This window comes from Coturnix japonica, chromosome 7 (genome assembly GCF_001577835.2).
Source record: "Coturnix japonica isolate 7356 chromosome 7, Coturnix japonica 2.1, whole genome shotgun sequence".
NCBI lineage: Eukaryota > Metazoa > Chordata > Aves > Galliformes > Phasianidae > Coturnix > Coturnix japonica.
Window position 1 is genome coordinate 16,970,649 of NC_029522.1, and position 16,256 is coordinate 16,986,904.

At 38.9% G+C, this 16,256-nt stretch overlaps 1 protein-coding gene across 2 annotated transcripts in view; it reads right to left on the reverse strand.

Annotated features, from left to right (window-relative positions):
- CERS6 (ceramide synthase 6) overlaps window positions 1-16,256 on the reverse strand; it is an 80,870-nt gene that overhangs the window by 42,510 nt on the left and 22,104 nt on the right. For both annotated transcript variants that reach the window (XM_015868584.2, XM_015868585.2), the window contains exons 2-3: window positions 12,629-12,734; window positions 11,332-11,462 (exon numbers count right to left, since the gene is read on the reverse strand). In XM_015868584.2, the coding sequence (XP_015724070.1) occupies window positions 11,332-11,462; window positions 12,629-12,734 (237 nt within the window). The remainder of the gene's footprint in view (window positions 1-11,331; window positions 11,463-12,628; window positions 12,735-16,256) is intronic.

Below are 16,256 nucleotides of genomic sequence, written 5' to 3' on the forward strand. Positions count from 1 at the left end.
ACACAATGATGCAGTTTTACAAATAATAGAACATACTTATATAATTACATCAGAAAAGACGCACAATGTAATAGGTGTTTTGCTAATTCCTTCTAGGTTATGTAGCTTCTGTTTCACAGTTATGCAACTGCCCTGGGGCATCCAAAAGAGAACAACATGGAATAAAGCTCTGATAAGACAGAGATCTGTTATCCCTGCCAAATTCTGCCTTACTATCATGGAAAGCTCGTGGGAAGAGCACAGAGAAAACTGGCATCACTGCCATACCTTCTCTCTCCAACTGACAGAAAAGCTTTCCACAAAAGTGACATTCAGTGTACATAGCTGACACAAACCTTTGAGAGAAGAGACCCAAGGTCCTTACACCCTGAACTTCTAGTCTCTGTTCATACTGGTAATCTCACAAGCCACTTGTGTTTCAGAACATGGTCCTTTGACTTTCCTGTGGCAATCACAACATCCACTTTGTCCCACACTCTTCCAGTTTTAAAGTAACAAAAATTTCCAAATTACATTTGCTTCGCAGCTAGTAATGTTATCCAAGCTGTGATGGGCAGTGTATACACATAAGACAACTTTACTGACAGGTAACTATTATCTTAGACAAACTAACAGCAGCTTTTTCCACTTTTTCTCATGTTACTTCCCTGCAGCATTATTTCATTTGCTTCAGAGTAGTTTTTAGCCCGCTAAAGCAGATACTGGACCCTTACTGGTGCGGACCTTCCAAGAAATAGGTAAGGTGGAAGGGTTATTTCCCCACTTTCCCGAAGAAGCCACCCAGCTATACAGAGTAATTCAAATAGCACAGCATGTACTATGTCGGTGCACAGCAGCCACACACCCTTGATATTACAAGAGTCTAGATCAGACTTCTGGGGAGGGTTTGTTCCTGTTTCACATTCAGTACTTCATTTCAGCTGATAAACCTTGCTGAGTAGCAGTACTGTCATAGCTCAGACTGGAGAATTGGCCAAGTATGTAAACACTATATTCAAATCTCACACTGTCCTTCATTTTATTATCCCATTTACATCCTGAAGTGCACTTAGTCTTCTGCATTCTCCTATTTCTCTACTTTCTTGACATGACTAGTTGCATCACTAAAACATTAGGAAAAACAAACATCACACGATGCTCATTCTAATGAGCAAAGGCTGTTTTGTTGTTGTTGTATTTTTAATGTATGGGGCTGTTTTTTTTTTGTGTGTGTTTTGTTTTGTTTAAGATTTCATAAATAATCCTTCAGTATTCTGAGCTCACAATAAAGAAGTAGGAACAGGATGACATTTTAATATGCTTAATGCAAATGTGCTCCAGTAAGAGACCAACTTAAACAGCCAGAATGCTAGTATATTTAAAAAATATAATCCGCCCAAACCATACTTGGTAGTCTGAAACTTTTTAGATAACTAACCATATAGGATAGCATTTGATATTTCAGAGCATGGTTTCTACAGTACCTTGCACTGTTTCCTGCCTGATAGTCTCCACTTCAGCTACTTTTGAGGCCTGATCCTAGAAGCTTTATGGGAAGCAAGTTGCTCATGTTCAAGCTGCACTCTATGTACCTTCTTACCAAGACCAGTGCTAACTCACAGGCCATTGCTTGACTTCTTTTTAGGCAAACAGTACTCCTGTGTCACCTGCCTTACAGTCGTGGACATAATCAGGATGTTCAGTTCATATATCACAAAAAACAAAAAAACCCAACAACAGCCCAACAATCTGCCAAATCAATCTTTTTTCCCCCTTTAAATAAAAGGAAAATCATTCCATAAAATGATTTTGATTCACAGCAATACAAACACAGCATTAAGCAGGCATTGTCTTGAACCAGGCCAGTTTATAGCTTTCAGCTTTTAGCAAATAAATAAATAAATAAAAAGGAGAAGGAAGAAAATGGAGAATAATATCTCATAAGCTGCCACACTGTCTTACAAACTATTTACATTTTAAGCAAATAATCAGTTCAGCTTTCTCTAAAGAGCATGAAAGTACATTATCAGACAACTTACTAATACAGAAAGCAATGTAATTAAATGCCTGTAAGGAAAAAATATTAAACATTTGGAAGCTAATTCTCGTCTATAATTACATCTCTGTGAACAGCTGCACATAGTACATGTATCTACAAAATGAAAAGTAATAAAACGCATCATAAAACTGCGTGACAACTTAAATAAGAGAGAGAAGAGAGAAGTAAAGGCTAGAGTGCCAATTCAATGACTGCTGCACATAAAACAAAAACTTACTGTGACTATTCTTCAGAATGCATATCATTTTTACACGTTGATTGTGACTAGTGATCTGTGGAGAAGTCATTCTAATCAAACTTCTATCTAGTGAGGGAGAGCTGACAGTAATTTAGGAAGGTAAATCAGTAACAAAAACTACCATTCAGAAGAGATAAATATTTCAGACAAGCACACTGACATGATGAAAAAAAAACACCCAAAGTTTCAAATGGATCAAGAGAAACAAACTGGGAAAAGTCCTGGTGCTGAATTCACAGATCCTTTGCAAATCTTCAAGAGTCAGTTTTTAAACCCTGTGAATCCTATCTGCAGGTGGGAAAATAAAAAGCAAGAGATTCAGCCTTGAAATCTGTAGTATCCCAGACTGAGCACTTGTTCAGCCTTGATCACTGTTCAGAAAAATCCCAGGTCTACACGTTCTTTCACTTTTGTGCCACCGTCTGAGAGACTTGACAACTTATTTTTAAAATTGAGGCTAACTGAAGAGTCGGCCTTGTGCATCATCAAGGGCTGCACATTCAAGGCAGATGGAACATAAGAAACAAGCAGGAACTGCAGCCTGTGCAGTTTTCCCCTGGTTGGCTTTATCCACTACATTTAAGCAGTGATTTTGAACAAGTACACACATTAACTAGAATTTATGGAGGAGTTATCTAATTTCCATAACATAAAATAATGATGAACACATACAAACCACGAGAGAAAGGAAATCTATTTAATTTATTATAACCTTGGTTAATGTGCAGTGGGGTAATGTTAAGTGATGGTGTCTTTTTTGCAGGGCTAGAATCTGGGTTAATTTAAAAATATTAATTACATTAAAAACTGTGTCACAGAAGGCAGTAAGAGCAGGGAATTCAAAGTTGTAAGTAATCCAGTTTGAGGGAAGAGGGGAATTCCATAAGATGCAAAATGAAAAGTGCTTACAGCAAAGTCTAAAAATACAGTGAGCATCATCTGAAGTCACAGCATGGGCATATTTGCCTGCTTTCTCCAGCAGAACAGCAAAGGAAGAGACCTGATGATTCCTGACACCCTACCAATGCCTGTGCACAGAGATGTCCTGAGACTCATCTTACATCTTACAAGGCAAAATAAAGATCATAAATGAGATTCACATATGAGCGTGGCAGAGCAGGAAAGAAATCATCAGCAAAACTGCCAACACGGTCCAATTATAGGGTGTGCTTCATATGAGTTCTGAAATAACTGGAACCTCTGAAGCAGCAGACTAAGGAGTAACAAGAAGCCTACCCCTACCTCAACTTTCACACAACAGTTTAGCTCTCTATCCTGTAGTGAAATGGCAGGGCAGCAAAAGAAGACTTGCATTTTTTCTATTGAAAAATTAAGAAATATGGATAGGGAGGGTGTAAACAAATCCATAGGAGCAGCTGTTCAACAGAAAAGCATTAATTCTCCTAGCCACTGTTAGTTAATCTAAACACTTTGGAGATAACAGCATTGGCAGTACTCACAGGATGCCTTGTGCCCATGGCATGCCTTGCCTTGCTGTATTTTCCCATCCAGCCACACCGGAAGGAACTGTGTTGATGAAGAAACGCAGCAAAGCCTCCTCCTCCCCCCAGCTCCTCTGCTGCACCAAAACCTAAGTGTTCCCTTCTGATGCCTCCATATCTTCTGTTCTGTGCTCAGGGGCATATATAACCCCCTCTACCACAAGAAATGGGTCTCCAGAATGTTTATATTAGTACCTCATGACCCACATGAGGAAAATCTGACTGAGAAGCATGTTCTCTTTTTATGCAGGGTGTCACAGCTGTGTAGCTAGCTGCCTGCTGCAGCACAGAGCAAGGACAGGGTGAGTACCAGGCCAGGAGGGCCTTTACACTTGATGGGAGCAGCAACAGTAGCCTGTGCTGCTAAATGGCAGTCTGAGCCAGCCTGGGCAACTACTCTACAAGCCACTGAGAGACAGAAGCACCACAAAAGAATACAACAAGTTCATTAAGAAAATACATAATTCAGCTACTCCTGCCAGTCTGGCCAGAAAAGAAGTGTGAACAGTCAAAAGCTTGATAATACAGATGCTCCCAGAGGCAAAGCTGGAGGTATAAACTCATTGCAAATCACACTGTAACTGCAGGGTGTGATACCCAGCCCACCCCAAGCATCTGGAAGCACCAGTGCCAAGCAAGCTGCACTATAGAGAAGGCAAAGATATAATATTCAGTCCTGATTCATCAGGCAGCATTACAGCAGAACTAGAATTGCTCTCAGCAGCTGCACTGTGCGCTCATGATTTTAAAATCAGAATAGCTTATTTTGCCAGCCAATAACTTATTCCCATGTACAGAACCTTATATTGGGTTTATGTGGCAATAATGTGGTAGCAGGGGGCTGCAGGAGTGGCCTCTGCGAGCAGCACTCTGTAGCTGCCCCATGTCAGATCAGAGACAGCTCCAGCTGCTCCAGAGGGACCCACTAGTGCCAAAAGTGAGCTATGAGCAACTCTGAAAAAGCAGATTTAAGAAAGGGAAAAAAACAAAGCACAACAGCAACCAGAAGGATGAAAATGCAAGAGAAGCAGCCCTGCAGCCACCAAGGTCAGGGCAGGAGGAGGGCAGGAGGTACCCCAGGTACAGTGTGCCCTTCCAGGACCCACACACCACGCAGAGCAGATCCCATCATGAAGATGTAAATCTTACAAATAAAATAACACTACTTTACAGGCTTACAACAGACCACGATTGCTTTACTTCTCTCTATACTGTAGTCACCTGTTGCTAGATGACTTCAATTTGACCCTCCTTTTTGAGAATTGTGACTCATTACAACATCCCTGCTACCTGCAGATATTGCAAACCTCCTGCACTTGCTGAAGGTCACGTCTTGTTTCAGAACAACTTCACAGACTCCAGCTCCCTCCAGATCCCACAGAAGGCATCTTCCCTCACCTATCTGCCTCAAACCCAACTCCACCAGAACCTCAACTCATACTCCCTGTTATGGTCTTCAACTCAGACACCATTTGTTTTCAAGGCTCTTCTCTCCCTTACCTTCACACTCTGGTTTTAGCAAGTCTGATGCTCTGCAATTAAAAATAATGGTCTTCACAACTGTTTTCTATGCAAGCTATTTATTTATCAGCACAATACTTTATTGTCTTGTTGCTGAAGTAAACAAAACAATCTCTAATTACAAATTACTGCTGAATTATTGCCTTAGGAGAGCAATGAAAGAAACACGAAATCCTGATTAATTATTCAGAGTGTGAAAAATTGTTTTCAGTACTCAATTTTGAATAGCTTTCTTTTCCATTACCTATCCCCTGGTTCTCATACTATGCAATAGGTTGTCGACATTTTTCTCTTTATTCTCTTTATACAAATCATCATTTCCATACGCTTTTATCTTTTACTAAGGCAGCCCTTGCTCTTCTTCCACCGTCTCTGATCTACAGCATAAGCCCTTTAGTAGCTATATAGTTGATGTCCCACAATTTGTATCAGCAAAGCACTGTACTTTCATGTTACTTCTAATGAAAATTTTAAGTAAAAAAAAATGGCAATGGAATAATTCGTTCCACTTGAACCAGTCTAGCAGTACAGATGGGGAATGGTGACAAGCATCCTCTCTCAATAGGCTTCACAAGCAACAATTACATTCCTTTCAAAGTCAGCTTTTCTGGAGTTATAACAGAGCTCGTCTTTGCTGCTAACACCAATACTACATTCACATCATCTGACATGAATCCTTTCACAGACATTTCACGGAGTTGAAGGTTGCATGAGACCAACCAGGTTGGACTGGCTTATATCCACAGTGCTCTGGGCTGGAATGCTAGGTAGCACATGCCCAGGATTTCTTCTACATTCACAGGAAATATAGCTCCAAAACACTGAGAAGATGTATGTTTTTGTTATTTTTCTTTTCTTCCCCCTACTTCTCCCCCATCATAGTTTCTCAGATACAGAGACTGATAGACACATCTTGCCAGAATGATGCTTTTTTAGCCTAACACCAAGCATGTGCTTCATGCCCTATGGCACAGTGTGGACACACTAGCTCTGCCTGGATAACAAGACTATCACAGCTGGAAGAGTCAGATTTGGCATGTTCTGTATTACCTATCCTCTGTCTAGAGTAAAGCCTGGAGTGAATTGTCTTTTCAATAAATCATCCTTTCAGTAGCGCTCGCATTGTCTTTTGGCAAGGGACAGCAGGCAGGAGCAAAGCAGTGAAAGTGTACCGTGAATAAGGGTAAAAAACAGCAACAACCACCAGAGCTGAGGTTTTCAAGCTCCTACTTTTAGAAAGACAGTTAAATCAGGAAAAAACAAAAAACACAACACTAGAAAGAGAACATTGTGAGACCTTAACACCAAGAATACTTGTTTTTTAATTAATTCTTCTTCCTCTAGCATTTCCAAATTAGAAATCACACAGCACATTTCTTTACTTTCTTCTAACAGTTTAAAGAGTTACAAGTTCCTACTTTAAGGGCATTTTATAGCTGTTTAAGAGCCATCAATTCACCTTTACCAGCAGTTTAATGCCATACAGCTATCAGGAGTTCCCAATATGAAGTTCCCATAAATGGTAATGGAAAGATATCCATTAATGGAAAGTTACTTAGTTAGATGATTTTCCGTCAAAGATGGATGGATGAATAAATAAATAAATAAATAAATAAATAGACACATTTGGGAAACACCATTAAAGTAGACTTTATTTGTAAAGGCTGTCAAACTCAACCTTTTAAAGGCCCAATTCCTTCCCATTTTGGCCATACACTTTGTATTCACACTTAGAAGGCAGAGCAAAGGCAACTCACCCCACAGGAGCAGCTCTGTTTTTCAGACATCCTTTGCTCTCTTTTACAGCTGTGAAACACTGGTCAGCGCTCTGCTGCAAGCAACACTGAAGCAGCTGAAAATGTGTGTTGACAGTTCAGAAGTAAATGGACTCGCAGTACCATTTACCAGATATTTCTGCTTGCACCTCAAAGATCACTGAATTCAGCAGTGTTTTGTAGCTGAATTAAGTGGGCCTGAGGCCACAGAGCTACAAGCTTTTTGATGCCTATTTATTTTCTAGTGCTTTCTTGCAACATACAAAGCACAGACTGATGAATTCTTTTATGTGCTTTGTTAAGATTTTTACCAGCACTGTGCAGAATTCCAACAACCAAGCAGCTGTCTCAATTTTAATTCACATAGTTATTTTTCTTGTACAATTCTGCAGAACAGTTATTCTGCTGCTGAAGAAAAAAGGCAAGAAGTTGCAAACCGCCCATAAAATTTCCACAAAAACATGCACAAGTAGAAAAAAATGGTCTGTGTATATATATAAATATATATCTATATACATGCACATGTATACAAGTAGATATATACAGCAATCTTCCCCAGAGCAGCATCCTTAAACACTGTTTCACTTCCTTAAGAAAAAAATATGTTCTGTCTAGATTTCACTCCCCAGTATGCAAATCCCTTGTTTTCACACACAGACTGTTGCAGAAACTCAAGAAACACTCTTGTCCACACATATCTGCCAGCTGCTCCTTGGAAACCATGAAAATCTCTTTCATAACCAACTTTCTTCTACCTACACAGGTGAAGGACAGACAAGCCTTGTATCTGATGGTAACTTAGGACATCACAGATATTTTTTGCCTTTGCTCTGGACATGGAAGGGGAGCAGGATGCTTGTTTGTTCAATAATGTTTACCCTTTGAGAAAAGAAGTGCCTGTGTGCCCATAGCATGAAGCAGCAGCACAGTACACTGAAATGTCAAAGAACCTGGAAGTCATTTGGAATCACCACTGCACTGTCTTTCCATGTATACTAACAAAGATATCCCTGCATCCTGCACTCTGTCTGGCAGTCAGTAAAACCATCATTCAAGGCCTTCCAGGCATTACATCCTCTCAAATAGACCCCAGCACACCCTGAAGCTCCCTTTCTAGCTTATTTCATACCCTGAATTCTCATACTGCTATATTCGGATATAACTTCCCCCTTAAGATATTTCTGGGAATTTGTTTTCCATTAATGGCTAGACACTGACACTGTTTCAATGTGCTGGGGCCTGGCTCTTGGGCACCATTCATGACAACTCAAGTGTGTTTTCACTCTTAGCCTTTGTCCTACTGAATCTCTTCTGCCTTTCACGGTAACCAAGAAATCCATTACGAAGTAAAGATAAGGCAGTCAGAAATAGTATACAGTCCCTCCTGAACAACTGCCTTCTCCTCCACAACACAGAAAAGTGATTCTGGGCACAAGAACATTTTCACTAGCTGTAAATTGAACTGACTTCATATAATAGAGTTGGAGTTGTTCTTAAGCAGCTCCACATTTACTGTGGGTTCTGTCACTTCTATTCCCCAAGTCACAGCCAATGAAGTCCGTTGCCAGAAAAACCGTAGTGTTTTCTAGAAGGACAACAGAAGCTCCACAGCTGAAGGTGTGGGAGGAGATCACTGTTGCTTTGCTCACACTGTGCCCACAGATTACTCAAGGGGAGGTTTCACCCTCTGGCAGGCTACTAACCACCCTTCGGCACTATGTTACTGGAGGATTGGAGCACTACTGTTCCCACGGCTGCCACGGGAACACGTGCTTCTTACAGCACACAGCTCCAAGATGCCACCCACACAAGGATTCTTCAGACAAAAAAAAAAAAAAAGGGTATCCCTGATTTTCCACTGCTGTGTGGACTGACTGCTGCCAACTCTGTCCACTGTGCAAGACAAGGGACAGCTGCTGACACGTGGCACCACTGCAAATACTCACAGGGGAACTCTCTTCTAGCCAGATAACAGCTTGCTCTCACAGTAGCGCATACACACGAAGTTGCAGAAGCAGCTCCTACTGTGGCCTCTGAAAACCACAACCTAAGAGAATCTGAACTATTTACATACAAATTACAACAACCTGTTTCTTTTTTAAAATGCAACTACTGTCATTATTGTTAAGTATGTATATAGAAATAACACCCAACGGCAATCTCTAAATGAAGCTGGCACTTAATTATTCCTACAAAAGTTAAGGCACACAGAGTTTGATCTCACCTCTCAATTTGCATTCCCAGCTCTAATCCACACACTTTTTCCATAACATATGCCCAAAATATGGGCAGCCCAAATGCACTGTCACTCAGGCAAGAGAGAATCTTTGACCCGAGTTACAGAAGCAGCCAAATAAACTCCCTAGATATTTGAGACCTATCAGTGATAGTTTTGGTTTTTTGTTTTTATTCCAGATTCCACAGCCTCTCCTGCAAGTTATACAATACAAGTGTATACATTTGCAGATACCATGCTTGAAGAAAAAGATTGACCTTCAGTGATCTCAAAAGTTATCAACTCTAAGACCATCAGCTGTTGGGTAACACATTCACTATATTTACCCATAATCTCACTCTGCCTGGTTTTTCTTTAGCTAAGTAGGGCAGCTTTTATCTGTAAATACCACAGAAAGGAAGAGTTCTGACAGTTATGTTCATCTGTTCATTAAAAAACTATCATCTTCAGGCTTTTTTTTTTTTCCTTTTCAAATACAAAAATGACACTATCTCAGCTAGAGAGACAATGTGCTACAACAATTCTTCTAATTTCTCACCTAATCAGTCCTTAGTTGAAAAACAATAACAATTGCTACTGAAATAATATTTCATCTGTGACTTGGCTTTAATTTATATAAATTATATATTCAGGATATGGTTATGAACTTTCCTGTACATCTCCACAGGAAAATAAAGTTTAAGTAAAACAGTTTGGAAAGCCACATGAGAGGGGAATACAAAATGATATAACAGCACACTTCACAAGGAAAGAACATACAAAATCACTGCAGACTACCATATCCATAAACATATGCTGCAACACATATTTGTATGATTTCTTTACATGCAATTTTTAATGAACTCACAAAATCATAAAATTGTTTGAGTTGGTACAGTTGCCTAAAGGTCACCTAGTCCAACTCCTCTGCAACAAACAGAGACACCACAGCTATGGTGACATGGTGCTCAGAGCCTGGTTCAGCCTGACTTTGAATGTTTCTAAGGATGGGGCATACATTATCTCCTCTGGGCAAGCTGTTCCTGTGCCTTACCAGCTGTATTGTGAAAAAAAGTCCTTCCTTATATTCAATATAAATCTCCCATCTTTTTGTTTGAAACTGCTTTCCCTAGCCCTATTACAACAGACCCTACTAAAGAGTCTTTCCCCTTCTTTCTTATAGACTCCCTTTAGTTACTGAAAGGCTGAAATTATTTGGAATCAAATCAAGTTTGAGAAAAAAATATATTAAAACTAACTAGGGTTTGCTTTCTAATTTATACAGGCTTCTTTTGTTGCTGATGACATTTCTACCTAAAACTTCTTTCCCAGCTGGCAAAAAACATAACCGGCTTTCAGCCAGCTACAACTCATCTACTAAACAGGGTGTGATAAAGCTGATGGTTTTTTATGGCAATATTTTCCAAGTGTCTTGATTTGGAGCATATAAAACTTGCCTTAGATGTGTGACTTTCCACACCGAAGGAGTGACATTATACCAGTGCTGGAGGGCTGAGACTTTTAATTAAACAATGCTTTCAGATAAACCGCTATTCTTTGGGTATTGTTGCAGGTTCAATGTCTATCAGTTCTCCTTTAAGAAAAACATGTAAATGTATTAAGTAGATTTAGGTTTTTGTGCTCTTTCCACGTAGATTAAGCATTACTTTTCTAAATCCAGCTAGCATGAAAATATGACTCAGATACTAGAAAAAACAATGGTGTCTAACAAGAAGAAGAAATCTGTGTAGATAATGTTTGAAGAGCAATTGGATTCTGAGAAATAATCCTTAGAAGCAAATGCTTGAAGGTAAAAAAATTAACTTCCTCAAGAAATTGTAAGAACCTTTAGCTTCCAATCAGTAAACATACTCAAGAAAATGTGCTATTAAAAGTGACCACCCCAGAATGAGAAAGGCAAGGAAAATGGTTTAAGTCTTAAATTGGCTTTTATCTTTATCCCTCCTTTTCTGATCTCTGTCAAGCATATATATGTTAAGATATTTAAGCTAAAGACTGTGCTATAATGACAGTTTCCTTACATGCTCTCACAGAACTTCGTAAGAGTACTGGGCTTCTCCTGGTTGCGCCTTTGTCGAAACCAACGCTGAATGCTGCTTACATCCCAGTCCAGCTGCTTGGAGAGGCCCTCCAGCCTCTTTTCATCCGGATGCTATACAACAGAGATGGATAAAAATTATTTATTTTCCCAATGACATTAACTTTAAGTTTAAAACTGATTTAACTTCTTTCCAATGACTTAGAGGCTGTCTGTCTGACATATGGGTACATAGAAATAAAATGCCTATGACAGAAATCTCTGCTGGCACACGCACATCAAAATATGCTTACAGTGACTATTATTAATATAGAAGGCTGACATATGCTGTAATATTGCATGTGGGTTCTTAGTAAAGAAATTTACAGAAGGTAGCAGAATGAAAACTTGCATGAGACTTGGAAACAGTAATCAGCAGGGATAACGTGACATATACTTTTGAAGCAGTAGGGATTACAGACACTCCCTTGCCTTCCATATGCCTTGTCTGTTCCATCTTCTGTCCTGTTGATTGTTATAGGAGATTGTTTGACTGACACGGAAAGAGGAGGATATAACCCATGTTTTTTGCAAGGCAATGTTAAAAAATGAGGTCATTAAACAAAGTGACAACTTCAAATGGAATATCACCTTGGAAACAGGGAGGTTATTTTATTTTTTTTTCCCCTGTAAAATTAGCTACAGAGTTCTTCTCCACAGTAGCAAATATGAAACTTGACTTCCATTTGAATGGTTATGGCTCTGCAAACCAGGGCAGAAGCAAGACAGACAGAAAAGGTCTGTCCTTGACTACTCCACAGAATAGTATGGGCCATTTTTCACTTTTCTAGCTTTTCCCTCCAGGTTCAAAAGACACAAATCACAATGCAAACTGTGACAAGACTAGAAAACCACCAGCACCCTTCACTCAAGCAGTTGTTCTAGAAAGATTATCTTAAAAATTTCAGAGAAAACACAGTAAGGCATCTCATCATCTGTTATTTATTCAAATAAAAAAAAAAAAAAAGTGGGAATTTCTAAAAGGTAAAAAATGAAGGAAGCAAAATAAAAAAGCAGGTGGCTATATGGTACCTATGAAGTATTTCTATAACTTTTCTTTTTTTTTTAATTAAAAGCTCACAAGGTGATGCTCAACTGCTCAAGCTAGCATACCAAAACATCAGTGTTTGCATGTTCTGATTTCAGCTGTGAAAATGCAACACAGCTCTGAGCAGTTAGTTTCATTTCATTCAAATATATTTTATAGCGCCATATCCCACTTTATTACATAAATACTGTACCTTTGTAATGGCCGTAAAAACTTTTTCCAGGATAGCATTAGGTTGAGCTTTTTGTGGTCCATTGGCTTGGACTTTAAGGCCTAAGGCACATGGTTTAGCAATGAACCTACAAGAAACAGAAGAGTAAAAAAAGAAGGTAAGTGAAACCCTTTGATTATTTACTTCATTACTGTTATCAATAAATGATATGTGATAAATGCACAAGTATTATAAGCCTGCCAAAAACCCCCAAACCAATTGTTGGCCTAATTGCTTAAAAGAAACCTCATGCAAGTGATTGTGACAAAGTAAGTCACAGCACTTTGAAAGATGAAGTGAACTCCACCACAGAGTACAATGTGGAGGATTTTCTTTCATGCGTGGGAAAAGAAAAAAGCACACACACACACAAAAAAAAGTATGAGAGTGCCCAGACAAGCACCACTATGAAAAGAGCAGGGCAGCTTGCAGAAACAAGGAGAATGTAGTGTTCTCCAAACAGGACCTTTTTCATAGGTTAGTTTCCAGAGAGGCAATTGCCTCTTGACCTGTTTTGCACAGAGGAAATTCAAACAAATTTCTTAGAGGCAATAAGTATGAAGCACCCCAGTCAATATAATTTTATGATCCATAAAGCTTGAACAACATAGAGCCCATAGAGATTTTCCTCATGAAACATATCTTCCTCCCAATTCTTCTGCTGTAGCACAAAGCTGTTGCAGATCTAAATACCAATCCATAAAGTCATCCAGTTAATAAATTGGGTGTCTCCAATATATTTTAAAGATATTTTAAACATTAATTACATAATTTGCAAAGCTCAACATTACATTGAAGAATTAAACCATTTGCAACTTTGAACCCCATTCTTGAATCCCCATAAAAATTACTAAGTCTTGGTATTCAGGAATAGTAGAGGAATCAGAAACATCATTTCAACAGCACCAAAGATGTAAGCCATGGCATCACAGCAAAGCATGAGTGGATGTACTGAACCCAACAATTTCTTTGAAAAGAAAGGGGAAGACACTCTCAGAGAAATATGTCAGTATTTACCCCTATCTTTTGCTCATAAGCGGTGACTACTGTGAGACTATAAAATGTCTCCCAGTTGGAAAAAAACATACAGGAAAACTTGAATTGGAATAATTCAGGATGCTACTTAAATAAATCATATTTAAGTATTACTAGTCTGTTTATGTATAAACTCCTCAAGCTCAGGTACATCCTTTTTTTTCCTATATTTCTGGGGTCCCCTAATCACACAGCTGAAGGAGAACTCCAGGGTAAAATAAGGTTTGCTGACTTCTAACAAGTGGTGGTGGCCACAATGGTAACTGGAGTGAGAACTGGATCCCACTGTCTTCTGAAAATCAGATTCCTAAACACCCCTGAACTCAGTATGATCTTCACTACTAAATAAGTTCAAGCAATTTCTCCAGAAGACAAGAGAGCCAGACAAGAAACAGGTTTAAGACAGACAGTAAGGAGAACATTGCTCAGTGTTCAAGCAAATTTCACAAAGCTCTACAAGGAAATATGTATTAGTAGAGACAAGGCAGAGAAGTGACATAGGCAAAATAAAAATAAGTAAAGACAACTTCATCAGTTTCACTTATTCAACAAGGAATCCAATTTTGACTGTCACTGTCAACAGCAATGTCAAGAAGCATTCACTAAGTAAGTACAAATAAAGGTTTAAAAATTGTTTCAGATAGATTTTATGGGCCCTATAAAAGTCCGTCTCCTCTGAAATGAGATGGTGTACACAAATGTGCACATCTCAGTGTAAAAAAAATACCTCAACTCTTCTAGTGAGAGAAATGGGAGGTAACAGAATTCCAATAGAAAGGCAGTTTCCTAAAGACAGTAATTTAAAAGGAAAAAAAGTTTTTAATGTGCTCCAGTCAAAAGCAAGTAACAGTTCCCACTAGAAAAATTCTCCTGGAAGCAAATTTAACAAACCTAAACCCAGCCATTGGATTTGCTTAAATGCCATTCTTAAAACTTGCCTGGCTAATGAATAGTCCAAATAAACATAGGACAAAGAGAGATAAAATAGGAGATCTTATAGTTTTCTCGTGAAAACCTATTTTCAAACTACCCTTTGCAATATTAATAGTTTCATTTTAACCCTGAACAACATGTTAGAATTAAATCAATAGAATCTCAAATTTCCTATTGTTATCATAATTCTCACAAATAATTTTCTGTAACTATTTAAGTTAATTCATAACGAAACAAACCAAAAGCACTATTTGATACGTGCAAAAACTGAGTGTTTTGTCAAATGTTGTACTCCCTAAGAGCATTATTCATTTTTTCCATTTCTACATTATTGTGGTCTTCAATTCCCTAAGCAGAAATTAACAGGACTATTTATTACATAAGGTATTGCAATTAAAAGGGAAGAAGTATAGTGGAAGAAAGAGTAAGAAGTGCAGAACTGAATACACTGCCTGCTTTCCTCTTCATACATAAATCCAAGAAAACACCATAGCAATCTCTCTTTCAACTTACTGCAGTAAAGCTGAATTGAAAGCCAGCATTCAATTACACAGAAATTAAAAGGAAAAACATTTTTTGCCAAATGTAATCCCATCTATTCTGGATCTACAAATGAAATAACAACATAAACAACGGAATTAAACTCAGAATTCTAGAACCTTTGCAAAGGCGGCCTCCTCAACCCTGGTTTAAAACCATATTTTAAAGCAAACCAAACCCAAAAAAGCCAAAGGGAACCATTCGGATAACAAAGGTTACTACAGAGCACCCAGGCAGAAAATGTTTTGCCCTTGCTGGCCAAGAAATTCCATGCTGTCGAAATATGACAGGCATTTGTAAGCAACATGTAACATCCAAAGGCAGCCACTGGTTTCTATTTTGGATTGTGCCTTTATTTCTCAAGTATTTTCAGCAGTGACAGCAAGGCCTCATGGTCCACATAAAACACGCATAAATTTGATTAAGTACCACATTGGCTTTCCCATTTGTGTCTTTAGCAAATGATCATTTTACAAACCCAGCTGCTATTATGGCAGATGAGCAAGTGGAAAATCTAAAAAAAATAAAATATTAAAAATGAAACAAACAAAACAACAACAACAACCAAAACATAGACCTGTTGGTATACATCCAAAGAAGGGCCACAGAAATTATCCACAGAATGGCATGCCTCTCCTACAAGGACAGTCTGAGAGAGCTGAAGCTCTTCAGCCTAGAGAAGAGAAGGCTCCGAGTTGACCTTAGACTAGCCTTCCATTATCTAAAGGGGATCTACAGGAAAGAAGGGGACAGACTCCTTAGCAGGGTGTGCGATGACAAAAAGGGGGAAATGGTTTCAAGCTCAAAGAGGGTAGACTTAGGTCAGACATCAGAAAAAAATCCCAGTGGGGGTTGTGAGGCAGTGGAATAGGTTGTGCAGTGATGCGGTTGATGCCCCATCTCCGGAGACTTTCAAGACGAGTCTGGATAAGGCCCTGGGCAACCTGATGTAACTGTGGTGTCCTTGTTCACTACACTGGAGTTGGACTAGATGGCCTTCAGGGCTCCCTTCCAACTCTTAAGTATTCTGTGATTCTAAAATCTAAACGATTAATGATTTTTGCCCCAGTAGAAGTTAAAGCTACTGCTTGCAGTAGTTATA